Below are 26,179 nucleotides of genomic sequence, written 5' to 3' on the forward strand. Positions count from 1 at the left end.
TGCTTTAACCCAGGAATCTTTTAATAAGGACTTATTTTTAATATCTTGGAAGCTGGAGGTGAGATCAATATTTTTTCTTTGAAACCCAAAACGAATGTTTTGATTGCCAAGATATGGGAAATCATATTGGAATTTCATTTAAAAATCTGTGTCCTGAGGGAGGAAGGATGCCTCCAAACCAGTTGCCTCTCAGCTAAATAGCAGATTTTGGAAACGGGTTCAAATAGTGATATCCCTGAAAGATTTCCCTTTCTGAATGGATAGAGCTCCCTGGCTCTCTCTCTCTCTCTCTCTCTCTCTCTTTCTGTCTCTCTCTCTTTCTCCACTGTTCCTTATTTTACTAGGTGATTTTATACACTTCTCTAAAATTATTACTCATAAGACTTCCGTGTTGCTTAGCCTGCTCAGTTCAGATCTGAACAACTAAAAGCGCAGACGCTCCAGTCCTCACAAAGACTGGTTTTCCAGACTCTGCATTTCTGAGGTGCGCCATATTTCGGCAGGGAGGTTGGGGTGGGGTGGGGAGTAGATCTACTCCTTCTGTAACCCAAACTCTTTCAAAAATGAAAAAAAAATATATGTGTATCAGGAGCCCCTGAACAGATATGGGAGAAGCATCTCTGGCTGTGAGAGAAAAACTCAGATCTCTACAGCTACCTGGCTTTATACCTTCAGAACCTTTTTCTTTTTCTTAAAATGTGAAAAGGTTCCCTAAAAGCAGCTCCTGTGGACCCAGGAGATCCCCAAAAATGGCTCCAGTGCCTGTTTCTAAAGATCAGCTGAGGGAGCTTCTCAGGGGAAAGATAGTGGCCATGATGATGGATATTTTGGATTGCAAACAAAATGGCGACATTTTTCACCTCCGTCTCTGAAAGATACAATCCAGGGAGAAGGAGGATTTATTTCTCACATCAGATGCTTCTGATCCCCAGACGCAGGTGGTTCCTTGCTTCCAATTTAGAAAGGGGATGTTGATGGGGATACAGTTCTGAGGCTTACACTTTCTGAATTTGGTTCCTTCTCCAAGCAGTTCTGTAATCTGAAGATGAAAATATTTCCCTTTCCTGTGCCTGCTTTTGCCTCTGCCAGCCAGTCAGTAGGTAGCCCTATCTTAAATCCAGGAGTAGAAATGTAACATTTAGCTCCTGTAGCATCATGAGAAAGAAATACTTATAAAATTGCATTTTTATTAGAAAGATGCCAATCTCCCTTATCTCCCCTCCTCCCCCTGGGGCCACAGAAGGAGAACGAGGAGGGATGAAGGAGAGGAAATAAATCCAGAGAATGCCAGATCCCAAATTCCAGGATGAAGCCAAAGCTGGGACTCAAACAGTCCAGGGAAGGGCTCGGGGAGGCTCCTGGGAGTTCAGCCTTTCTTTTCTTCTGCCGGAGACCTGGGTGAGGCTGTCCGGTTCGAGCCTCCTAGCTCCCCGTGGCGATTTTAGGAGTGATTCTTTCCTCCTAGTGCGATAAAGGACCGAAAAGCATCTACAGAGAGTCCGGTTGCTCGAGAAAATGCTCGCCATCCTCCGCCCGGCTGGCGATTCCCAGGGTTAAGGCATTGACTGGTCCTCTTCGACCTAGAGGAAGATCTTGGAGAAGACCGCACTGCCTTACTCCCCAGCGGGGCCTCTCGGGCACCTGTGCGTCCCCGCCGCGCTTCGGCCCCGCGGCCTTTTGTTTCTCCCGCACTCTGCACTCACGCAGCTTCTGCGCCTGCGGCTGGCCCCTCCGTGGCAGCTGGGAATCAGGCTGCCCAGCGGGCTGGCGTTCGGCGGTTTGCAAAGCTGCCCGCCTCCGGGAGCTCCTACAGCCTTCCGAGAATTCGCTGCGCTCCCGGGCGAGCCGCCCGGCCAGGCCCCACTCCGGAGCTAGAGGGCTTGCCGCGGCCTGCTCAAGCCAGTTCGCCTCTGCCTGAATTCCACGCAGACCCCGGTCTTCGGCCAAAGAACCCCTTCTGAACACGGATATTATTCAGAATAAAAACTTTATTTATTTTTTTTTTGTTTAGTTTCTCAGAATGTGAGCAGCAAGGAATGTAGAACTCTCGAAACAAATCTAGCATTTTTCACGTTTACAGATTGTTTTTTTTTTTTTTTTTCAGTTTGGCCGGATGTTACAAACGTAAATCAGTCTTTTCAAAAGCTGGATCCTCTCTGGTATTATTGCATCATTACCGTTTTTATAAAGGAATTATATTTCCCTTTCAAATAAAAAATTTTTCTATGTACGCCAATACACTATTGAACAAAAGGCCCAAGAAACCTTCTGAACAATCAGGGTACAGAATTTCTTTAATATAAATACGAACGGATGGGGATAAATAATATTTAAAACTTAGATTATTCAATGCTTGCAAAAAAAATATAAATAAATCTGACTGTTCACCAGCATACACACACGGAAAGACGTACACTTAGTCGTCCTTGCACAGGGAGCCCCTGTTTCAAAGCGCCTTTGATTTTTTTCTCGCTCTTTACAAGAAGTGCAATTTAAAAAAAAAATCTAAAAGTTAAAAAAAAAAAAAGTAATTGCTTCCCCTCGGGAGCCATAATGTACGAACAAATTCACATTGAAGAACTCGGCTAGAAAATTTGTTCATATACCCTGTTTCTGATCAAAGAGTAGAGAAAGTAAAGGGTGCAGGGCCAGCGGCCGAGCGAGGGGGTAGGAGGAGATAAACATCGCTACTGATACTGACAGCCATTCCAGCAACCAAGATTGCTACGTCACATAAACTATAAAAACGCGTTACCAAAGAAAACAAAACGAGGGGGAGGGGAAGGTAGAAGGGGCGGAGAACAGAAAAGAGAGGACAGGAAGAATCTTAAAACAAAACAAAACAGGGAAACGACGAAGAAAGGTGGGGGCGGGGGGGGGGGGGGACTCTCCTGGCGCGCAGCCCCGAGCCCACCATCACAGGTGGGTGAGCTTGGGGGCTTCCTGAATTCTTCCCTGAGAAGGATGGTGGGCGGTAAGGTCCGTGTAGGTGGGGTGCGGCTCCCCTGGCCCGGGCCCGTGATGGTGGCCGCTGCCCAGTGGCCCAGCACCCCCGTAGTCCATGGCTGCCGAGGCGGCGTGGGGGAGGTGAGTTAGGCCAAAGAGGGCAGGCCCAGAGTTGCTCATGGGCTCCACATAGCTGCCCCCCACGAAGACGGGGCTTCCCTGTAAGTGTGGGGTCCCATAGCTGCCGTTGCCCTGCAGGCCATGAGCGTGCGGGTCATAGTCGGGTGTGCCCCCTGCCCCCGCCGCGGTGTAGCGCTTCTGTGGGGGCGGTGGGGGCGCGCAGCTTGGCAGGGGTGCGGGGTAGGAGGCGGGGGGCAGCCCATAGGCACCCTGGGGAGGCTTGGAGAAAGGCGGGGGCGACTGGGGCTCGTATGGGACGCTGTTGACCAGCGAATGCATAGAGTTCAGATAGCCGCCCGCGCCGGGGGGCACCGGGCTACGACTTGGGGACTGGCCCCCTGATGACGTCAGCATGCCCTTGCCCTTCTGATCCTTCTTGTACTTCATGCGGCGATTCTGGAACCAGATCTTGATCTGGCGCTCTGTGAGGTTCAGCAGGTTGGCCATCTCTACCCGGCGCGGCCGGCACAGGTAGCGGTTGAAGTGGAATTCCTTCTCCAGCTCCACCAGCTGCGCGCTCGTGTAGGCGGTGCGCGCCCGTTTGGACGACGCCTGCCCGGGCGGACTCTTGTCGCCAGCGCAGCTCTCCCCTGCGAGGACAGAGGAGAGAGGAAGAGTGGCGTCAGGGGCTGCCCGAGGCCCCGCCTAGCCCCTGAACCCGCCAGGCCCCTCCTCACTCCAGGGCCCAAGATCCCTCGGTCTGTCAGGGCCCAGAAAGGGGGAGGAGGAACTAGGTGCTGTCCTCTGTCCTGGAGGGGAAATAGTGCCAGCAGCTGGGTAGCTAGCCCCTCATTCAGTTAAGGTGCAAATCACAGGCTTCCCGAAGGGCAAGAGATAGGAAAGCAGAACCCCCAGTTTGCCTTCCTGATCTGTATTTCCTTCCTGGAGCTATTCACTTTCTGAATCATGTAGTCATTCAGGCCTATCAGACTACAAGCTCCCTATGGGCAGGTCTCCCATCTTCATTCCCTTCACAGTAACTGGGATGTGGGGCACCTATTATACACTCAATAAACCTTTCTCTCTTTCACTGTCTGATGGAAGGATTGCACAGTTGCCTCAACTGGCCACTTATTTGGTCTACCCAGTGGAGACAGGTGGAGTGGAAGCCCCAATCTGGAAGGTCTTCTGTGCCCAAAGGAAGAGATCACATTGAAAGTACCAATTTCTGGTGGGGAGGCCCAGGCCCCTGGCGGGGTCCCTTTAAAGCGTTCTTCATGTTATCAAGCTGCCTCCCCAATTTAATCCACTAATCTTGTACCCTCTTATCCTCCCCTTCGCCCTACCCCCACCTTGGTTCTGCAGGGTCCCAGATGCTCAGGCTCAGAGCAGAGTACTGAGAACTGGAGAAGGCAGGGGGAAAGGTAACCAAGATGCTGGGAAGCCTAAGACCTAGGCCCTGTCCTCTAGTCTAGTTTCTGGTAGGCCCAAGTGGTTCCTATTAGCATAACAAGTCCAAATCCCCACCCCCAGGAGATCCCTGGCTGCCTTCATTGTACTAAATCTGAGTAGGGCCTTCCCAGAGGTAAGGCAGCCACTCCATCTACTGGAGCAAAAATTAAAAATAGGCTCTGTTTATAGGCAAAGCATTGATTCTGACTTGGATGGTGACTAGGCCTGCTTTTATTCTACCACATTTCAGTGTGGGATGGATGTCACTGTTCACTAGAAAGGAGTTATGCTAAAAAGAGAGTGTGGAGCTCAGGTCTGCTATGCCCAAAGGTCCTAACTCCTAGAGTGTAACAAGAAGGGGTTCCAAACTCACTAGGCCCCACTTGCTATTGAGGAAGTCAAGAGAGACTCTCATCAGGTCTGTCTGGGGGTTTCCTGGACACAGAGTCCTGTCACCCCCCTAGTTGAAGGAGAAGGAGCTGTTAGTTCTTAAAAATGTTCCAGCGCTCCCAGACTGTGACTGGAGGTAGCCTGGGGGGGCCGGGAGCCAGGCCAGGGGACCCCTCCTCTAGAAGGTACGGCTTTACCTGAGCTGGAGCCACTGGTTTTCTGCTTTGTGTTTTGCCGAGACTCTTTCATCCAGGGGAAGATTTGTTTGGCCACGGTGGGTGAGTTGAGTAGGGGGCTCTTGGCTGCGCTGGCAGGCGTGGGGTTGCTGCTGGCATTCTGAGGTGGGGAAACTGAAGAGGGGGGCGGGGGCGCGGCAGGAGCGGGTGCTGGGGGCTGTGGCGGGGGTTGAGGCTGCTGTGGAGCGGGGGGCGCGGCCTGGGGGGGCGGCGGGGCCAGGGGGGGCTCGCCGAGGACTGGGGGTTGGCTGGGCGGGCCACTCAGGGTGCGCAGACACGCCTCGCTCAGCTCGTGCGCCTTGGGGTGGCCCCCGGCACTGGCGGGCGACTGGAGTGAACAGGCAGGTCGGTGGTACTCGCCATCAGTGCCCAGTGCCGAGGACGCCGGATACGGCTGCTGATTGGCATTATAAGCGAACCCGTTGGCTGCCTGGTAGGGGTAGCCACCGTAGATCGCCGAACTGTCGTAGTAGGTCGCTTTTTGCATCGCGTTGTCTCACAATCTTGATCGCACACTCTGACAGGGGCTTGACACCCTTGAGGGCGCACATTGGCACGCCCCCGCGGTCACGTGATACTCCGCCGCCAATGACTGCCCCGCGCAGACCTGGGGGGCGAGAATCGCAGCGCGGTGAGGGCTCCGCGCAAATCCATCTTACTCTCAATAGCTAAGTGACATGAAAGCCATAAAAGAAAAAGTGGTCAGCAATATTTAGCAGCACGACTTGGCCCCGGGCGCAGAGAGCCGCGCTATAAAAAGCCGCTGGAATTTACTGGCAGCTACAAATATTTGCTTAACTTGCGTCTGGAGTTAGGGGGTTTTCCGGGGAGAGAGGAGGAGAGTGAGGGCTGGAAGCCGGGGCTACCAGAACCGGAGTCCTAAAGAAGAAAGGTTGATGGGCTAGAAAGGAACAGGGCTGGGATCCTTCTTTTCCAGGAGAGAAGAAACTTGGGGTATCCCTTCGTCTCTGCTCTTTGGCCTTGTCCAGCGAGCCCTGCGACTCCCTCCCTCTCAGGATCATGGGGAAGGGGGCAAGGAGGCAAAGGAGAGCTTAGGTTGCCAATTTGTTCTCCAATCCTCGCTTTAGGACTAATATTTGGCAAAAGAGCCCTGATGCGGGGTGACTTCCCATCGAGCCCCTTCTTGGATCTTTCAGCACCCAAGACAGGTATGCACAAAACATTTTCAGGCAATTGCCCTACTACCCCGCTGGATTTCAGAAGCTGAGCTTGTTGGGCAGTTAATCTACCCTTGGGTAGGGGATATGACCTACCTCCTCCAAATAAGCCCCTTGTAGCCAAGAAGGGAAGAGAAAAAACTCTGGAGGGAACATCCTGCGTGGGAAAGGACCAACAACAACACTTGCTCCAGCAAGTCAAACTCAAATCCTGGACAGTTCTTTTCCTTTCCTCTCCCTATTTCTCAGGCTTGACCCAGCAAGCCACTCCCACCTCTTCTCCCCTGTTACAGAAGGTCCCCAGACCCTCCTGCCTTGGACTTTCTGAGGTGCTGTTATTCAGGATAACTATCAAATTCTACCTGTTAAAACATGATGGATTAGAGAAAAAAACAACCCACCAGGAACCTGAAAAACCAGCGTTCATCTCCATGACCACGGCTTGAACTCTCCCTCCAACTTAACGATAATAGGTTCTGTCTTAGAAACTGCTATGTAATTTGATGTATGGGGGTCATTTGGCTCCGGACGAGGGATGGAAGCACAAGCCATAAAATCCTGCCAGAGTGCCCTGATCTTTGTGTGCTCTTGTTGTTGATGTTTGTTACTTGGCCTATTTACCTGCTTCAGAAACACCAAGTAAAGGTCAAGACTGGAAATCTTAAAAGCAACTGAAAGCCTTCTCAACCCCTTATTAAAAAAATATTATTTAGAAAGCAGTTTGCAGAAGTGAAATCTGTTTTATTTTTATTTTCAACCTGTGCATGGTCAATCTCTCGTTCTCAGCTGAGAAAAGTTCTACGTGAGTTAATATGCATACACACACACACACACACACACACACACACTCAGAATGTTAGTGTGACCATTTAAGAAAAAATACAATGACAAATTCAAGAAGAAAATGGTTTAGTTCATGCCCCAACTATGTATATTTGAGTCCTGGAGTCATTCAAGTTCTCTAGGAATAGCAGACACTTTGTTAACTAGAAAAAGCCATCCACAAGCAGATGACTACAATTTTGTTTTTAATAATGGGCTCCTTTGGATTTCATTATTAAACCAACAATCTGACCAACATATGGAAAACAAGCACAATTAATTTTCCAGAACCTCAATTAAAAATTACAGCTTCCCTTATTCGAAGTTAGTGTGCGTGATCCTGAGCCCTGGAGTATTGTTTCTATTTTGGAAGCTACAGATACTATGATCAAAAATTTAAAAAGGATAAAATAAATTTTAAAACTGAATAGTAATTGAATGTCTCAGTTTCATGTTCTTTCATTGAAAATAGTTCTATTACATTTGGCAGTGTTACTGTCTGCCATTATAAATTTTTAAGATACCAGGCTTGTGTAAAATAAAATGTCAGGTTAAGAAAATTACTCCAGACACCTGAACAGCAAGATATTAGATAAAACAAAATAAAGGTGATTTTGAATGTGCAACATTTCAAGTGACTTTTCAATCCATTATCACAAGCTACACTGGCCTGCTGCTTACTTAAGTCTTTTCATCAAGTTGATCATTGTCTTGTAAATAACAAAAATACCATTAAAAACCAAAGAGCACACAACAACCCCCATAAACTAAAAATATGAATTCACCTTGGAGATCCCACCAGAGTCCTTCCTATTGTTTGAGGTCAGCAGACAACCACCTTGGGACCCACACAGTTCTCCCCTCCCACCCCACCCCAGCCCCCAAAGTTTGCAATCCAGTAAAGAAGTTGGAGATCTGCCAGTCAGGAAACTTGCTTTGCACCCCCTCAAGCAAGGGCTGGGGGTGGGAGGAGATTCCTCCTAAAAGATCTGTTTCTGGACAATAACCCCCAGGTGCAAGAGCTGAAAGAGAGTTGAAGAGGCTAAATTGAGTGCAGAAAGCAAGCCCTATTGTCTTTCTGGAAGATCTGCCCAAATTCAACCTCCTTCCTTCAGACACCGCTCCCTCTTTCCACTCCCGCCCCTTCCTCAGCCTGCCCTCACCCCGAGTTTAAGCGGGAATATCGGGTAAGAGCCCCCTCGTCCCCTTGCCCACCCCTCCCTCCCCAACCCAGAAAAGTTGGGGCTGGGCTAGGGGAGAGGGAAGAGGTGGGGGCGGGGATGGGAAAGCGGCCTGAACTCGAAGTGTAAGGGTATCAGTCACTGCCGGGAAGGAAGCTCCGGCTTGTGAACTCTTCTTGAACCGAGATTTAAGTCTGCAGCCATAAATCACCGAGACGTAAACTCCGCCATTCAGCGCGGAGAGCGGCCGGTTGTGGCCCTGCTTACCTTAACTTCTGATGAGCGCCGCAAGCTCAGGCTCGGGCTCGGGCTTGGGCTCGGGCTCGGGCTCCGGCCCCCGGCCCGGCTTAGCGGCCCGGCCGGGTCCCCTAGGCGCGGGATGGGCACCGACCCTCAGCATCAGCCGAGACGGCTGGCGGGAGGGAGACCCCGAGGCCCGGACGCCGCGGCGCAGAGCGTGGCCGCCTCGCTGCTCCGGCACGGCTCGCCCAGGGCGGACTGGGGCGGCTTGGACCCCCCCCCCTCCCACCCACCCCACCCACCCACCCCTCCCCCACACCCCCGCCCCCTGCCCTTCCCGAGGGCAGCAGCCGTGGCCCGGAGATAAGCGCTAGCGCGGCGCAGGGCTCTGCCTGGGCTAGTGGCACCGACTTGGGTATGTTTCTTATGAATATTACACGCGGAGCAGCGTCTGGCTGGGGGGTGCGGTGGGGGGTACTGGGGGCGGGCGGGAGGGGAGGCCGAGGCGGCTGGGGAAGCGCGGGGCGGCGTGGGGGATGGGGCTGAGGCGAGGGGAGGGACAGGAGCGAGAGGGGGAGCTCCGCGGCGGCGGGAGGAGGGCAGCCTCCCCCCAACCCCCAACGCCCTCCCTCTCCTCGCTTCTAGGCGTCACTAAAGTCCAGGAAAATTATGCTAATGAGGACAAACGGCTCTCACAAAGGGGCTCTCTTGCCGGGCTCTATTTCTTGGGAATCCATTTGAGAAACCACGTAACCCTCTGCCCTGAACACTTCCAGTTGGGGTGCAAGGGGAAAGAGAACCATAAGGAGAGTCCCCCAGACTTTGAGCACTTTACCAAATCTTCCACCCCCAACCTGAGAACCTCAAAGGCAATCCTTGGGGGACAGGGATAGGGCCTCCCTTCTCAAGAGACCTCCCCAAGAGCCAACTGGGCTGTCTTTCATTATATTTTTAGGCAGAAACTCTTAAAATCCTGGCAGCCAAGAGAGAAGTAACCTGGGGGAAATGGACACAAGTCCAGGCAGTGAAGTGGGATGCGCTGGGCTCAGGTACGTACTAGGATGCCTAGAAACCCGGGTCTCCAGCTTTTCTATGCCTACTTCATAGTACAGACGGGGCAGCTCACTCACAGGAAAAGACAGATAAAACTCTGACCCCAACACAAACCGACATCTATAATGTTTTCTTCTCTAATTAGTGGTATGCAGGGACACTGAGCAAAGGAAAGGCCTGGGTGTGCCCCGCAATACTGCCACAACTTTAAGGAGGATGGTCTTTCTCTCTTCTAATGCCTCCCTCCACTCTCCAGCGAACTCTGCAAGGGTATGTGTGTGGCAAAAAGAGAAATGGAGCTTTCATGCAATTCCAAGGTGTCAACGGCCAGTCCTTCTCAAAGGAAGGTGTTAAAAATATAAGTAGTATGTTTAAACTGTCAGGGAGCCAAAGTGTCACCTTAAAGCAAAAACAAAGCCAAGGGAAAAGGGAGAAATCAAAAAGCACTCCTGGCCAGGGTGGCCTCATGCATACCAATGGTTTTTGTCATTTATGGCTGGGCAAGATTTATGACTCGGCGCCCCAAAGCTGTAAACAGAGCACAAAACAGCAAACACTTGCTCCTTATGGCATATTGCGGCAGCGCAACTTAAAAGGGGGAGCCGGGCGGCGTAGGAGGTGAGAGCCGCCGCAAAAATCGCTCGGCTGCATTTTCTCTTCAAACTGGCCTGGTCGGATGTGGCATTTGAAGAAAGAAGGCGTGGGTCAATAATCAACCCGCACTTTCTCCTCCAAACTGCTGACACGACTCTCACCGCCTTCTCAGCTAAGCCAGCTGCAGGGAAGGCCAGCTTTCCGTGAGAACCTGCCAGGGGAGGGGACCGCCTGGGCCAAGAGGGCCGAGGGTTCCGAGGTGAGGGCTGGGGCATCTGGGGCGCATACCTTTTCACCCGCACCAAGACTGTGCCGGGCAAAATGCTGGGACTGGACTTGAAGAGCCATGGGAGTTGAGGGAGAGCTGGGGTGGGAGCTTGGGACAGGGTCTCTGCTGGATGGTCCCAGACTAGATGGCTTCCGGGCAGCTGGCTGCAGTGGGCACAAATCTGGCTCTGACCTCAAGACTGGTCTCACACCCTGGCATGCAGACCTCCGGGTTTGGGCCTCTCTGCTGAAATCCACAGGACTGGCTTTCAGAGCAAGGCAGGCGATGTGATTAAAGGTAATAATTTATGATTGCTGAAGGTTCTGTGTTACTGTTTTTTAAGAGAAAAATACCGCCTGCCGATTTTCACTGCCAGAAATTGCCCACTGCTGCGGCTGCGGTGTCTTTTCTAGGCAAATCCCGCAGCCATTCACCCTGCTCAGCCAAAACCACTGAGGTTATCTTTGTGGAAAGGACCCCTTCGCTCCCCCAAACCCCCCTCCTCAGTCCCTGTGCTCCCTTATGTCTTGCCCACGGGGACTAGAAGAAAACATTTTCCCAGCGCTAGAAAAATATCTGAAATAGCGAAGGTGTGCTTGTGCCTCTCTACCCTTTGCAGGGGCCTCCTTGAGAACAGGTCTGCGGGTTGGGGTGGGGGGGCGCTGGGGTCCCTGCAAGGCTGTCTATAAGCCAGGGAGGAAGGTAAGGCACAAGAGGCACTGAAATCTGGGAATGGAGAGGAAAATTAGTGAGGAAATACACTTGCCTGTGAGGGTGAGGCTGGCATTTTGAGGGTAAAAGGGGACTAGCCTGTTTTTTATAGCTGTAGTTTAGCTACTATGGAGTGGCTTTAGCTCCTTGCATGAAGGAAAAACCAACTGGTGCTCTATAAACGGGACTACTGGTTTCTTTTCACTGTGCACACTTTTATACAGAACCAGTTTGAGAGTCCATCCCTAGATATTTATTCCGCTGGCTGGCACTGAAGTGACAATAAAAAGATGCCTTTAACAAACCTCTATTCCCTCTCTCATTCTTTCTAGCGAAACTATATTATTTATGAGTCTTTAACTGGGTCAAAAATGCGCCAGAACTGGGTCATAAATCATATGAAATGCTGACAAGTAATTGAACAGCAATTAAAGCTTACATTTTATTTCCAAGGGGTGTTTTAGGGCACTTGAAACCGCCTCAGTTAAACACGGTTAGCGCCCGAGGACGGCAGCGGGGGAGGGTAGAAGCAGCCTTTCCCTTCTGGGGATGTAAATCCCTCTCAAGTAGGGGAAACCTGATTTGATTTTTTTTTTTCAAGTACAGAAAGAAATAAGATTTTTTTGTTTGTTTGTTTAAGTCACGGAGAAAATCTGATTCCCGACTCCTTGTAGACACCCCTTTCCTCCACCCCAAGATCTCCAAGAACAGAGAAAAGTGAAGTTTCCTTCACCGTTTCTGGGAGTTTTCATCCTTCCCAGGAGTGCTGGGTCTCCAAAGTGCAATTAGCACAGGCTTTCCCAGTAAATTGCAAGCATGGTTTATCTCTCATCTGCTTCTATCCTGGCTACAGCACTGTTTCTGGGGTCTGAAGCCGGAGAAATGTCTGCCTCTGCTTCCTGCGGACTCTGCCTCGAATTCTCTCTAGCCCAGGGTGCACCAGCCAGTCCTTAAAACTCTGCAAGCCAGCTGGGTGCATTACAATGGGGCATACAGGCCATGCACAATATGAAGCCCAAACCCAGTTCTGGCTCCCGAAATTTAGACTAACAGAGCTTCTGGGCGTCGGGCACGCTTACCCCTATCGTAAGCCTCTCCTAGATCTGAGCTGTCTTCACCCCTACCCGGGTAGAGTACTGGGGAAACAATGGCGCGTCCTCCGTCCTCCGGGTCTTGCACCTTCGGTCCCGCGCGTGGGAAAGTGCGTCCTCCAACCAACCCAGCACTGAACAAAGTGGCCTGAAGCATCATCAATAAAATGGCAGCGCGTCTGCACACTCATTGATTTCCCTCTCCCAGCTGCTCTGGCTGCCTAGGTCAGCCCTACCTCTCCATCCCTGGCGGCCAGCAAACGCGGCCAAGCCGGGAGAGATTCCCCTTCCCATCCACCCAGCCCCCACCCCCTCCAGGCCGTCTCGCCGAGCAAGCGCCACGAGGGCCACCTCGGCCAGAGCCGCTGCTTCGGGACCCTCCCTCCGCCTGCGGCTCAGCTCCTGGGACTCAAGCCCGGCTGCAGTGGACAAAGCCGCCAGAGCGCTGGAGGCCACCGGGCTCACCTCGCAGCCCCCAAGCGCCCTTTCCTTTACATCCCCCTACACTTTCCAGAGAATTAAACTCAGTCTGAGGTGCTACTGGAGATCTTTCAGATGGTTTCGGTTCTATGAGAGAAACAAAGGAAGAGAGGGCTGAGGGTCCTGTCGGTGAACCAGGGTCTCCTCGCCTGACCTTTGTCTCTCACAGCCGTAACTCACTCTAAATATGAACAATCGGCGGAAATACCTTAAAATAAATTCCATCCTCCTGGTGTGGCCTCGAGTCCCATCGGCTAGCTCGCCCAGAACCGCTCCATGAGCGCTGAAAACTGCAACCCGCTAGGAGAGCGCTCTCCGGAGAAGGGGAAGGAGAAGGAGGAGGTGGGTGCGTGGGGGTGGGGGGAAAAAGCTCTCGCTCTGTAGAGAATCTAGAAAACGTAATCACAGGCGAAGCCCGCCCGGGTCTCCGCTCCAAATGCCACAATAATGCGCTGTATTATGTGCTCACGTGGTCATACGTCAACTTAAATCCTTTTATTTGAAATAGGAAATCACTGAAGGGACTAGGTTTCCAAGCAGAACATTCAGCTTTGGGGGAGGGGAAGTGGGGAACCTTGCCCAGCAGTGGGGAAGAGTTTCATCTAGGGCAGTAGGACGCTGGCCCCCCCCCCCACATGTGCCACACTGGGCCACTTATCTCCACTTATATTTCTTTACAAATGATCCAAACAGCAATGCTGTCCCCATTCTCAGAGTCCATGTAACTTTCTGTACAGTCTTCCACACGCAGACAAGCTGAAGCCTGCACACCCAAGCACGCCAGTCTCCTCTGGCCTGCTAGCCAGTACGTCAAAAGGCAAGGCCCGGGCCCTGTTTCCAGAAGAAAACCCAGTAATGACTGGCTTAGTCAGTGGACTCCCTCATGGCCTGCCATTGTATGGAGTTTGCTACCACCCACGCCAAAAGGCCCCAAATTACCTGACAAAAGGCTAAGTTGATTTTGTTCAATGAGAGCCCTCTAGGGAAGAGGTGCTTGCCTCTAGAGTGGTGGGCCAGGGTTTTGCAAAATCTGGAGGGACTCAGTGCCCTGGCTAAACCTACACTTGCGTACTTCCTCAGTGCACAGCTGAGCGATACATGAAATTATAGGCTTCTAACAATGGAAAATGTAAGGGGAAATGATCTAATTGACTCTGTAAGAGAAAAACTATATATACAACCAATCTTTGCTGGCATCCCTTGAATTAACCTACAAGGTAACCTGGGACCCTTTTGCAGATGGGTCTGTCCACCCTCCCCTAAGACAAGTCTGTCCACCAGCAGAAAATGAACAGGACCAACTCTGCTCTGGAGCAACCGAGCTGAACCAACCCCCCACCCCCACCCCCCGGCCCTGCCCTGCTTCTACTCCTGACTTCTGCTTGGTGATACTGTCTACTGATTGTAACACTTCACCCTCTCAGGACCTGCCTTAAAAGTTTCTCTTTTCAGGTCTTAGTTTCTGAACTTCTTAGTTTCTGAAGTGGTGGGCTCCTGGTGCCTTATTCTTTTCTTTCTTTAGAGTGGATCTTCAGCTGGCTAGGCCTCTCTAAGAGTGAGGACTCACTTATAGCAGCTACAGGATTCCTCCTCCTCCTCTCCTGCCCTGCAGGGGCCTAGTGAGAATGTAAGGCCCTCAGTAAGGGGGCCTGGTCACGGGGGTGTCCAAATCAGAAGGGCAATAAAAGAGGAGGAGACCTAATCCTTTGGAAGTGAGCCCTGGCCTACGCTGGTGGCAGTATTCCAACAAAGTTCTGTCTGTGGTGGAGCTGGGAGAGAACCTCTCTGTGAACTGACCCAACTCTGACCTAAGCCACAAGCTGGAAAGTGAGAACCCAAAGTGCAAACCTACTTCTCTCAGGTATGGGGTGTGGGGGATAGAACCAAAGGCTGGTTTCCCAAAAAGCACTCTGCAGTCCCCCAAGGACTCACACAACTAACACATTGTCCTCTGCTCCCCTTATGCAGTCCCCCCACCCTGCCTGTGCCAAATATTTCACACCGAACTCTCCAGGTAGCCTAGAAAGGACCTGGAAGTATTGCCAAATTGCTGGCAAACTCCCATCTCCCCCAACCAAAGTTTCTGCAGAGACTTCAACTCAAAGATGAGAAGGGGCCCCCTTCAGAACTCTCAGAACAGTCTGGAGCAAATCGTAACTCCGAGGCCATAAATCAATGAGAGAAGTATTTGGTACTGCTTCAGAGAAATGCCTTAACGCCAGGAAGGCCCAGCGGCATCTCGGCTCTAGCCAGGAGCCTCCACTGCCGCTATTAACAGCCCAGTTAATGCTCCAACTGCTGTTTAACAATTAACATTAACGACTTGGGTTGGAATGGGGTGATTTGGTGGGATGTGGAGGAAAAAATCTGAGGAAGTCAAGAGAAATTTAACTTTTGAGGTGAAAATGGCTTTCCTAAGAGAGACCTTGGTCTGGGCAGGCCACCAGGGAACCAGCAGCTGAGAGTCCTCCCTCACCACTCTGAAATCCACTCTCCTTGAACAAGGCTATGGACCTTTTAAAGTTCATTTCCAGAGAACAAGAATAGAGATACTCAAGTATCGAAGCCCAGCCGGGAAAATCTAGCTGCCGGTCCCCCCTTCCACTCCAGCCCCCAACCTGGCCAGGGCTGGGGACACATGCCCTGAATCCATTTCACCAGAGCCAAAAGTTGTCTTGGAAGGAGCAGGTGAGCATGGATACAGGGCTTTAGTCAATATTTGCAAGGCTGTTGGCAGATTAGATATATCTGTATCCAAACACTGCAATCTGATTTCTCTGTCAAAAATACACTTAACATTTTTCTCCCTTTAGTTAGCTCTAATGGTTTTTCTTAGTGTCTGGTAAGGCCTGCTTAGCCCACTTTTGTCTGTGTGTGTGTGCGTGTGCGTGTGTGTGTGTGTGTGTGTGTGTGTGTGTGTAGGTTATATATCATTATTTAACATGAGATATTTCCTGTGGGTGCAACTGCAGTACAAATGGGCTCCAAGTTCTCTGGACACATATGGATGTGTATATCATTTTATACACATGGTCTCCAACTCCTGTGACTATGTACACATGCAGTGATTCTGTTGTGTGCAGAGATTCAAATCATATGTACACAGTGAGTTGCAAATTCCTAAAATACTCAACCTATACTTGATATAAATAGACATACAGAAGCTGAGAAAGTAACCCAGGTTTACTGTTCCCCTGTTTACGTTCTATCTGATAAGATAATAATTGTATCCAGAACAACATATCAGCCTTACAGCATCACTGAATAGCATGTTGCACTTAATTAACAACCTGACATCTATTTGGGGAGCAAATTTTAGGGAAGACTGAGGCCCGCGGAATAGAAAACAAAAACTCAGAAAACTTTTTAAAATAAATAACTCCTGAAAGAACAAAGCAAACCCATTCCTTCATACCAAGCTTCTGAAAGCTATTCCAACAGCCCCTCCCCCAAACAGGCACAAAATTTATGGATCTTTTACAAGGTAATAAACCACAGTAATTACCTCCCTGCATCCCAAACTAAGAGAACAAATTAAGCCAGAACTTGGAAAGAATTTTAAAGAGTCTTCCCTTGTTTCCAGTAGGAAAAGAAAACGCAGAGACCTGGGAAACGCGTGCTTTTCCCGTAGGAAAAAGAGCAGTTCCGCCCACCTAAAGGAACGGAGAAGACCCGCTGCCTGCGACGGTCTACACATTCGAAAGGCAGCAACCTCCCTCTTGCCGCGGAAAGGCAAAAGGATAGGAGAAACTGCAAGGCGGCGAGACAAGTTTCCTCAAGGCAGATCTGTGACTGACGACCATTCCCGAACTCACAGTCTCCGCGGGCGCCGCAAACAGTCGACAGGGAGCGCGGCCCACGCAGCGGCCGCCGCACCCGTGGCCTCTACTTGCTTCTGCCCTGCTGCTCGGTGTAGGGGTTTGTTTGGAGCTCGCTCGAAGAAACAAACACGCTCCTCTGACACCCCCGGCCGCCCCCGCACGCACATCTTTGGTCTCTGCAACCGCCCCGCCTGCACAGTGCCTGCCGTTTTTCGGGGCAGACTCTTTGTCTGCCTGAAACCCCGCATTCCCGGGGCGTGCAGCTCAAGAGAACCCAGCTCCAAAACGTCTCCGAGGTTAAATATTGACCAGAACCTCCTTCAAGGGGCTGCAGCTGCCTGGACGAGGAAACTCCTTCCAAAGGCCCGTGCAAAGCCCGGAGGAGTGAAGAGCTGGCGCAGCGCTTACCTCGAAAGATGTTTAAGACTGAACCAGTGATTGTCTCCAACTCCGGGCACTCAGGGAATCGCCTTTTCCGGTGTCCTGGCGCTCTGCGGACAAATAAACAGCAGAGAGTAAACGGTGGCTGCGAAGGAAGGGAGCTGGAGAACCGGAGTTGGAAGTACGGCCCTGCGCGGGCGCCAGGGTGGCCCCCGGGGTGACGCGGACACGGAGGAGTCGCCAGGGCACTCGTCCATGAGGCGCACTCGTTGCTCGAAAGGGTCCAGTCTAAGAATGGCCTGCAGATGATGATTTATTTTTGTAAAATAAATACATACTCCATCTCCGCACCCACATTCTCCTCTTTCTTTCTTTTTACGGGGGCTGGGATGGGGGAAGGGGGTAGGGAGAAGAAAATGGATAGGCGGAGGAAGATGGGAAGGTGGAAGAAGCTTTGCCGTTGGTGCCAGCTCTGCTCCAAGAGTTCCTCACGCACCTCAACTTGGGGAATGTGAATGCACGCTTTATTTTCTTTTGCTAACAAAGGGAAGCCCTGTCTGGGAGCATTCAATCACAGACTCTCTTGAAACCTCACTAATAGTGCTCATTTCTGTTTGACTCGAAATCAGACCCCGGCGCAGTCTTTGGGCTGGGGGGCAGTCTTGAGAGGTTTTGTCTTCTGGGTTATTCAAGCCCTGGGTGCCTCACTTCTCGGTCCCAGTGGGCTGGCGGGACCACCGCAGCGCCCAGTCCCTGAGAGTAGGCCAACTGCGGCTGGTTGGAAATAGGGGAAGACTAGGAAGGATGCAGACATCTGACAATACCCGATCTGGGGGCCCTAACCAGCCTTGCCTTGCACAGCAGTCCCAAGCCAACCGATGCCCTAATTCTGCTGCCAACTTGTCTCTCAAGGTATCTGCAACCCTCTCTTGCTCTCTAAGTAGCAAATGGTCAGCCAACTTTCCGGAGATGGAGAGAAGACGCTGGGGAAGGTGGAGAAGAATCATCCCCAATGCTGAACCCCGGCTAGTTTCTCCACTGCCTGGGACTCTGCTGGGCCGGTTGCTTCCACAAACCTACTCCCCACTACCCCTTCACCCCCGGCCCGGTAGCCTCCCCACATGCCAGCCTGCCCCCAACCAGCCCTGGATGCCTGATCCCAGTCCATGCAGTCCTGTTGATGGCCTGAGAGACCACCAAATAGCTGACAAGCCCCCTGACCCTCAGGCTTCAGGGCCCCCTAGCACACTGAACAAATGGCGGAAAACCAGCAACTAGTTGCCCTCTGCCACCCTCTCGACCTGTAGCCCTCACCCTCCATCAGGCCCTTGGGACTCCGAATCCACGCTGGGCCCCTTTCTCTTATTCAAATTCGCCCTCTATGTCCCCACAGGGAGTGTCTCCGGCCTTGGGGCTCCTGGAGGGACCCTGAGCTTGGTGGGGCTTAGCTACCCTGCACAATGCCACTCAACTTCGCCCCAGAAAGAACCGCTATGCCGCCATCCACCACCCCTCCCCACCAACGACGCTTAGGAGTATTGTAATTATTATGGTTATTATTGTTGTTGCTATTTCCTTATCCCCAAGTCAAATATTCATGGCTGCCGTTCCCCATAAATCGTTCCGACTAATGAGTCACAAAGAGATGTTGCCCAGGTCTCTTTCCCTCTGCAATGGCCGCCGCCGCCGCCACCGCCGCCGTGGCCTCTCTCTCGGCGTTTTTGGCGCTCGCTTGCTCCCTCGCTCGCCCGGCGCGGGTGATTTATGAACACCGGGAAAATTGAACAAAGCCGCGCGCCGGTCCTGTGGTATCTCTGCAGCCTTCCCCCGTGTGAATCAGAACATTATCAACTGTCTGCGCATCCGTCCCACTTCATCACTAAAGCCGGGATGTGACCGCAGAAAACCCAGCCCAAACTCACGTTTCCCCGGACGCGGCGCGCTCCCCGGACTTGCAGAAACCCTGAAGAAAAAGCCCCCAAACCCGGCGTGGGCCCGCCAGCTCCGGTCCTCCCCGCCGAAGGGCTCTCTCTTCAAACCTCCTGAAGGAGTTAAAAGCCTTTGGAGATAAATCTGAGGGTGTGTGTTTTTAAAAATCAAATAGGAAGTTGGGGTCTCACTTCTGAGAGATTCATTCCTAGTGCGGCCCTGACGACTCCGATCCATTCCTGACGATCCGCATTAATTATTTAATGAGTCACGTGACCTCAAAAGATTACAATTTCAATATCTCCCTCGAACTGGCGCTACACCTTTATCTGCTGCAACGACGGTCCTTGTTTGGCTTTTTTAGCTCCCAGGCCTCCAGAACGCAGACACTCCTTGCTCCTTGCTCAACTCCAGGGCAAGCGACTGCCATGGAAATCCCAGGGCCAGCATAGAATTAGTCATTCTGGAACTATGAGCATTGTGGACAGTGGGGTGCCCACCGCATCCCCAGGCACCCAGGCATCTGTCCCCTCCTGGGACCAAAGGTCAGCCCACCTGTGTCAGTGCCCTGGCTAAGGCGCTTTGGTGACCTAATCTCCTGGGGCCGCTTTGATGGCGCTTCAGGCGAGAACCCACCCTCCCTCCCTGGACACCTCAGCACACCTGTGGCCATCCTTGTCAAGTGTAAGCCCAGAGGCAGGTCCATTCCAGGCAGAATAGACTTGCCCAGAGGAAAGATGCCTGTGCACTTACCCCTCTCCAAGGTGAGACCAAAGGCTCTATTCAACCTGCACATTCATTCATTAACAGGAACATGGGGGAACATTCAACTGCCTTAGTTTCCTCTACCGTAAACTGAGAAGATTGAACCAAAATGACCTCCAAATCTCTTTCACCTCGGACATTCTTTGAAACAAGGATCTCTTGTAGCCCCAGAAATCAAGCCCAGAGACAGGGGAGCTGGCCTGAGTGGGTGGCGGGAGTTACTCCATGAGTGTGGGGCCTTGAGAAGTGATACCAGAATTCCAAGAGAGAAGTTTCAGACTAGAATGTTTCATCAACAGCTCCAGCAGCCTCCCTGATTCCAACAAGAAGTGAGAACCCATATTCTTTCCTCCTCCTATTTTTCCTAGCCCTTAGCCTTTGATAGAGGAAGCAGAGTTCTTCTTGGACCCCTGGGGTATAATATAGAAGAGGGGCAATAGGAACAGCCCTTGGGAAGGCTGAGCCTATGTTCTTCAATACAGGGCTGCGGCTAGGCTAGGGATGCAAGCCAAAGGAGTGCAAAGAACAGCCTACTCCCTGCACAGAACCCACCCATTCAGACAGGAAGCCCCCCCCCCCACTCTCTGTTTGCTACCCTGATTCTTTGGGTGTCTTTTTTCCCTTTCATTCTAAAGAGTCCTAGATCAGTTTCTATGTTGCAACTGCTGGAGAGAAGGCAGTGGTGAGAAGAGCAGCCCAGTTTGGAAGCTTAGAAGATCAGGGGGACAGAGTAGAGATGGAGATACCCACCCCTCGGGGGAAGAAGCTGAGAGGTGGGGGGGGGGTGGAATGTGGGCACCCTCGAAGAGCTGGGTATAAAGTCAGAGATTCTGTGCAGAGGGCCCACTCCCCATATATCTAGGTAATCTTCCCAGGAGCCCCATCCTGGGTATTAAGTACTCTACTATGCCTGTCACAGTTGAATTCCCACTGTAATAAAACACCGGGTATATCGTAGATTTCAGCAAAACTAGGAAAGAGAGCCTGCAAAGTGCCATTTTTCTTCAGGGGGGAGAGTGTTAAGTACTTAATTCAAACTGTGACCATTAAAGTGTCTCCCATCCGATTTAAGTTGATTTCAGATGTTGACAAAACTTTTATCTCCAGAGTCATGCACAGCTTGGCTCTGTGACTAAAGCAAAAGAGTGTGTGTTAGAGGGAAGGAGGGGGAAAGAGAAAAAGAAGAGGGCAGCATGTGTAAGGGTCATTTTGGTAGGAGAATTATAGAGCTTACACAAAATACTGTCTTTAAAGGTCAAGGGTTTGAGGGGCCACTAGGGTTCGCGTAAAAAAAAAAAAAACAATTAATGAGATAGAAAATTTGTCCTCTGGGTGAACTCTTATGGTTGCCCTAGCAAAGGGAAGACAATGCATGATTTTAAAGCACAAAGTGGGATTTTTCTAAGCTGTTATAACAAGCTCCCTTAAAGACCAAATCTAAAACAGGAAAAACACTAAAGAAATGACACAATCCTTTGGGTCATTTTGGATCATTTTGGCTTTGTAACACTTACCAATACCTTAATAATTAAGACAGCTTAGACAAAAATGCCATTTTGTCCTGGTATATTAGAAAAACAATCTGTCCGTCCTTTCTCTTCCTTTCCTGGACAGACTATAAGGGTAAGTGAAAGAAAGTTATCCCCTTTATCCCCACACAACTGCCTCCTGTATGAAGCTGGAATGAATGCCTCTATACCCCTCCTTCCCTACAAAGGAGAAATATAAGAATTTACCTTAAATGATGACAATCTGCCATTTGAGGTTTTGCAGCTTGACACTCAGTTTCCACCAAGAGTCTAGGCATTTTTTGAGCAGACAGCCGAGATGCTGCGTCTTTGCCCGAGACCATATTATTTGCAAGAAGATCCCTTGCTTCTCCACAGACTTTTCCCAGAGAATGCCTTTCAGAATTGCTGTTGAATTACAAAGAAGTATTTATTGTATGAGGTGATTAATGATTCCTGGGAAAATTGCTATTTTCAGCGTGATTTAATTTCGTTTTACAAGTGCATGTAGTAGGGGGAGGGTTAATAAGTTTCAGCAGCAGTTGCAGTGTCCCCAGAAATCCCTGGCACCCGTTCACACCATATAAAACGTACTTCACGCCAGGTTTGGCCTGACTTGGGGGAAGGCATGCATTTGTTTGCTCCTGAATTTTCTTGGGGAGAGGTGGAGGCCCTTCAGAGACTGGTGTCCATCACTCTCCTCTCAGATATGGTTTGTTCATAGGTAAAGAACTGATCACCCTTGCCTGTATCACACACAGGGCAGCAGCGGCATGAGGAGGAACAGCACTGCCCGCTGGCTAAGGGTTTGCCATTGACGGAAAAATGTGCTTAAGATTCCTCTGATAGTCCAAAGGTAGGTGAGCGCCCCCTCCCATCTCTGCTAAAATTATAACGCGAACCTAACATTGCACTCATATAAGGCCAGGTGACAGTTATATTCTAGGGGTGGCATGTGTTGGTTTTCTGCATCTTGTTGTAGAATACTCCTTCAGTGACAACCAAGTCTAAATCCTCTTTACTGATTTGTAAATCAGCACATAAACACTATGGTTATAGAGACAGCCCTGGGTTTTGATTTTCAGCCTTTGAATCTAGATCTTTAGGTTGGGCAGAAAGATCCAGGAGCATTTAAGAAAAGTGACCCTCGCTCAGAGTTGAGCTTCCTTCCAGCACTGAATACTCCCAGGTCTGCCTTGCTTGGGGTATATTTTGAGGGTGGCATTATGCTTTTTCTTTCCTCAGAAGAAACTTTGGAGGGTTTATTAGGAAAATTCAGTTTATTTTGAAAGCTCTGGCTTCAGAAGGAAAGAGGTAAAGAAAGAAAGACAAAAACCCCGAAGCTGTAGTGAAGTGAACCTTAAAGACAGCCAAGAAACAAAAAAGCAATCTCAATTCTTTGCATAAACTATTTTTTTTTTATCTCCAGGGAAACAGGCAGATTAAGTGTGAAGGTGCAATAAATACCAAAGGGACCACTTCTTTCCAAGTGTGCTCAGAGTTCAGCCTGTAGAACAGCTGCAGAAACTCCTGGGCCCGAAGCACTGCGTGGTTTCACCTTTCATTGCAGGGAAGGACACGTTTCTATGCCTTACAGAGACTTGAAGCCTGAAAGCCTGGCCAAGTTTGGGAAGAAGAGGAGCCCTCTCAGAGCTCAAGAGCCTTCCTGCTCTTTGGAACTTTTCCCACCGTGGGTCAAACTTGACAAGAGTTCAGCTCAAGTTGAATACACTCACACAAATTATGTGAGCAGTCAGAATCCAAGTGAACATAACTTGAGCCATCTACAAGATTTTTACACACAAGGGCAGACATCTCCACCCAGAGAACCTTTTTTTTTTTTTTAATTAAAAGTAGGAAACATACAAATGTGTCTTAGAACTTTTAATGGTTTTTAAAACAGAGTTTATTCTTAGCACATGGCTTTTTATATAGCCACACCACAATTTGTACAGTTGCACATGGGTCGAAATGCACTCCCCTCTCCCCCGAGATTGTGCCTCAGAATAAGACAACAATATCTCTACAACAATATTTTAAATAAATGCAAGGAAAGGAAACTAACATGTGTCACATCTACCATCAAGGTCTATACATTTTGAGAATTAAATAATCTTGTGAGGTCCACAATGTCTACTCGTTTATTCAGTTCAATACAAGCTGGTATGAGCTGCCTTAATGTGGAAGGGGGAGGTAGGGAAGGTGGGGGAAAGGATCTGTTTCCTTCTGCTTGCAACAAACATACATGTATATGTCCCCAGCCAGCGTGGGCTATCCAGCTGACTTTAGCCATCTCAAAAGTATTGGTTGCCAAGTGGTCCTCCTCAGGTACCCAATCCTGGCGGCCTTATTCAGGCCAGCCAGCATCCTGGCTATTGTCTGCTCTTAGTTGGCAACCAGCACACTCTCTTTGGGGGAGAATGTCTTCTTTTTCATTATCCTTTTCGCCAAGCTGGGTTTTGTTTTGGGGTCTGTTATAGTCCAGACAGGTAGGAGTATGGGGAAAGGGGCAGAAGAGAGGAGAAAAACAGGTGGGGGTATGAAACTGGTCTGGATCTCTGAAGGTTATATGGAGGAGGGAATGGGTGTTGAGGCGCCCTGGTGGGGGTGAGGATGCAGGTGCGGGCTCTGAGTTTGTGCTTTCCCTGGCGGGCCTGCTGAGGCCGAGGCCGAGTTGGAGGATCGCATCTTAGTGTTGGGCAATTTGTGATCTTTCTTCCACTTCATCCTCCGGTTCTGAAACCAGATCTTGACCTGGCGCTCGGACAAGCAGAGCGTGTGGGCGATCTCGATGCGGCGCCGCCGGGTCAGGTAGCGGTTAAAGTGGAACTCCTTCTCCAGCTCCAAGACCTGCTGTCGGGTGTATGCGGTTCGAGAGCGCTTGGGCTCCCCTCCGTTATAACTGGGGTTGACTGAAAGCCCATAACCCCGAAGGAGAATGCCAAGGAGGAGGGAGTGGAAGAGAGGGAAAGGAGGAGGAGAGAGAAGGTGGGGTGGGGAAGAGCAATTGGACATCATCATTATATAATAACCTGACACCAAGTTCACGCAAGATACATAAAACGGCAAAGAAAATGTTTCACAGGCTATTGACAACGGGAAACACCCGAGAGCCATAAAGAATGGTGCTGGGCATTGGGGCTGAAGAAAAGCTTCAAAGACACATGGCCTGAAGCCTCTGCCAGGGCAATTAAATTTATGGGGGCTATAATTACTGCCCTAACAGTTTGGCGTCTCGTAAATCTCTCGATAAAGGGACCCCGGGTACAAAAGGGTTCTCACGTTAGGATCAGGCGGCTGGCTGGCGCGCACACACCCACATCCCACTGTAGCTTGGGCCAGATGGGGGCTCCCCTCCAGAGGCCCCCTTTCCCTCGGCCTCTCCCCCTGACCCTCACCGCGACCCCCGAACCCCGACCCGGCCCCAGCCCACCCTCCCGCGCCTCCCCGGCGGCGCCACATACCGGCGCTGACATGGATCTTCTTCATCCAGGGGTACACCACGGGCTCCTTGCCTTTCAGGCCCGGCGGGCTCTTGTCGGCCAGGAGCAGCGGGCACGCGGGGGCGCTGCCCCCTGCCGGGACGCCCGGGGTGGCGGGAGCCGCTTCGCAACGCCGCGGGGGTGCGGGGGGCGCCGCGCGGTGCTGCGGGGGAGGTGGCGGCGGCGGCGGGGGCTGCCGCCCGGGCGGCAGGACGTGGCTCGCGTGCAGGCCGTGCGCAGGACCCTTGGCTCGCGCCGGGGGCTGCTCGGGCTGCGGCTGCCGCCCGGGGCTGGCGCCACCGCGGTAGCCATAGGGGTAGGCGGCTTCGGCGGCACCGTGCGCGGGGTAGAGCGCGGCAGCGGGGTAGGAGGGTTCGCGGGCGGCCCGTGGTGCGTAGTAGGTGGCGGGGGGCTCGCGGCTGTTGCCCGCGTGGGGGAGCTGGGGCTGCTGCGCCGGCAGGTGCTGGGCCGCGGGCGCTGGGGGCTGCTGGTAGCTGGGGCCCCCGCCTGGGCCGCCGTCTCCGCCGCCCGGGCCGCTGTGCTGCGCGTACTCCTCAAAGGGAGGGAACTTGGGCTCGATGTAGTTGGAGTTTATCAAAAACGAGCTCATGGTCATTAATTTGTGAAGTGCAAAAATACTAATTTTTCTCGCGTTGTCGTTTTTCTGGGCTCGCCGAGGCCCCTCCCCCTCCTGCCTCGCTTCCCATCCCCCCTTTCCTCAGCTCCCTTCCCCTCCCCCGCTGTCAAGCGCCCACCCCTCCCCTCCCCTCCCCCTCCCGCCGCCGCCAACGCCACCAAAGTTCGCGCCGCTCCTCCCCCCCCCCTCACGCGCGCACGCGCGCGCGCGCTCGCCTCGGCCCCACGCGCGCCCCGCCTAGTACCCCCACGTGACCCGCCCCCGCCAATGGGCGCGCCGCGCGCGCGGACCCGGATCAGGAAGCGCGCGGGCGAGTGATGGATGCTGCTGTCCGGCCCCGGGCGGAGGGAGGGAGCTGGAGCTTTGGTCCCCCCCAGCCCCCCAACTTTGGGTCCTGCTGGCAATTCGGGCCCTGCCAGGGCTTCTGGTCCTCTCGGACGCCCGAGTCGGGCCCTTTTCATACCCTACTCCTGGTCTAGGCCTCGGGGCAGCCGAGTGGCCGCGGCCCATCGCTGACCTCGGGCCCAGCCTAGCCTGTCCTGGCGTCTTCTAGGGTTCGAGGCCGGCGGAGGGAAGGAATGGCGTGAGGACCAAGGAGATATCCTGATTTTAACCGTGGCCCCGGATTAAAACGAATAAGGCCAACAGATCCATATTTTCACCAGCTGATCCCCTTCCCCACAACGTGCTTGCCGAGTCCGCCCGAGATCCCCTGCTTTGAGAAGCCCGGCAGGAGCCGCAAAGGGTGGGTGGGTGAACAGCTGGGAGAAATCGGCCAGAGGAGCAAGGCCATTGCAATGTAACCGGGTGGGCATTTTTCATTTTTCCTTCCTTTTAGAGACAGAATCTGCTTGAATTTTTAGCTAAGAAAAATCAAAACCTTTCTGATAGCAT

General features: G+C 51.8%; 3 protein-coding genes across 8 annotated transcripts; 1 reads left to right on the plus strand and 2 right to left on the minus strand.

Moving 5' to 3' along the window:
* Positions 1-1,970: 1,970 nt before the first annotated feature.
* On the minus strand, positions 1,971-17,094 carry HOXA3 (homeobox A3). Of its 3 annotated transcripts, none has more exons than XM_045495144.1 (3): positions 16,992-17,094; positions 5,106-5,751; positions 1,971-3,716 (listed from the first exon to the last, which is right to left on the minus strand). In XM_045495144.1, exons 2-3 carry the CDS (start codon positions 5,629-5,631, stop codon positions 2,917-2,919), a joined length of 1,326 nt encoding a protein of 441 aa, XP_045351100.1. In that variant the 5' UTR covers positions 5,632-5,751; positions 16,992-17,094; the 3' UTR covers positions 1,971-2,916. The 3 variants fall into 3 exon arrangements, with proteins under 3 accessions (XP_045351100.1, XP_045351102.1, XP_045351101.1); XM_045495146.1 differs by lacking the exon at positions 16,992-17,094 and adding an exon at positions 12,971-16,367; XM_045495145.1 differs by lacking the exon at positions 16,992-17,094 and adding an exon at positions 8,593-8,715.
* Positions 8,838-17,314, plus strand: LOC123606598. 3 transcript variants are annotated; one of them, XR_006716366.1, is made up of 3 exons: positions 8,838-8,980; positions 9,521-10,471; positions 16,346-17,314. XR_006716366.1 is itself a non-coding variant. In XM_045495157.1 (3 exons), exons 2-3 carry the CDS (start codon positions 9,571-9,573, stop codon positions 17,019-17,021), a joined length of 720 nt encoding a protein of 239 aa, XP_045351113.1. In that variant the 5' UTR covers positions 8,838-8,980; positions 9,521-9,570; the 3' UTR covers positions 17,022-17,314. The 3 variants fall into 3 exon arrangements, 2 of the variants coding, with proteins under 2 accessions (XP_045351113.1, XP_045351114.1); XM_045495157.1 differs by having other exon boundaries at positions 9,521-9,614; XM_045495158.1 differs by having other exon boundaries at positions 9,521-9,614; positions 16,349-17,314.
* HOXA4 (homeobox A4) lies at positions 16,971-25,381 on the minus strand. 2 transcript variants are annotated; one of them, XM_045495156.1, is made up of 3 exons: positions 24,631-25,381; positions 21,395-21,574; positions 16,971-17,074 (listed from the first exon to the last, which is right to left on the minus strand). In XM_045495156.1, the coding sequence occupies exons 1-2, from the start codon at positions 25,262-25,264 to the stop codon at positions 21,396-21,398; spliced, it is 813 nt and encodes a 270-aa protein (XP_045351112.1). In that variant the 5' UTR covers positions 25,265-25,381; the 3' UTR covers positions 16,971-17,074; position 21,395. The 2 variants fall into 2 exon arrangements, with proteins under 2 accessions (XP_045351112.1, XP_045351111.1); XM_045495155.1 differs by lacking the exons at positions 16,971-17,074; positions 21,395-21,574 and adding an exon at positions 23,036-24,078 and having other exon boundaries at positions 24,631-25,362.
* Between the last annotated feature and the right edge of the window lie 798 nt (positions 25,382-26,179).

Source organism: Leopardus geoffroyi, chromosome A2 (assembly GCF_018350155.1).
Source record: "Leopardus geoffroyi isolate Oge1 chromosome A2, O.geoffroyi_Oge1_pat1.0, whole genome shotgun sequence".
NCBI lineage: Eukaryota > Metazoa > Chordata > Mammalia > Carnivora > Felidae > Leopardus > Leopardus geoffroyi.

Excerpts from the sequence above, each read along its gene's own strand:
- HOXA3 (XM_045495144.1), bottom strand. The coding sequence starts at position 5,631 with ATGCAAAAAGCGACCTACTACGACAGTTCGGCGATCTACGGTGGCTAC. Across the intron at positions 3,717-5,105 it reads AACCAGTGGCTCCAGCTCAG|GGGAGAGCTGCGCTGGCGAC; the intron begins GTAAAGCCGTAC and ends CTGTCCTCGCAG.
- LOC123606598 (XM_045495157.1), top strand. The coding sequence starts at position 9,571 with ATGGACACAAGTCCAGGCAGTGAAGTGGGATGCGCTGGGCTCAG. Across the intron at positions 9,615-16,345 it reads GTGGGATGCGCTGGGCTCAG|TAGGAAAAGAAAACGCAGAG; the intron begins GTACGTACTAGG and ends CCTTGTTTCCAG.
- HOXA4 (XM_045495155.1), bottom strand. The coding sequence starts at position 25,264 with ATGACCATGAGCTCGTTTTTGATAAACTCCAACTACATCGAGCCCAAG. Across the intron at positions 24,079-24,630 it reads GAAGATCCATGTCAGCGCCG|TCAACCCCAGTTATAACGGA; the intron begins GTATGTGGCGCC and ends ATGGGCTTTCAG.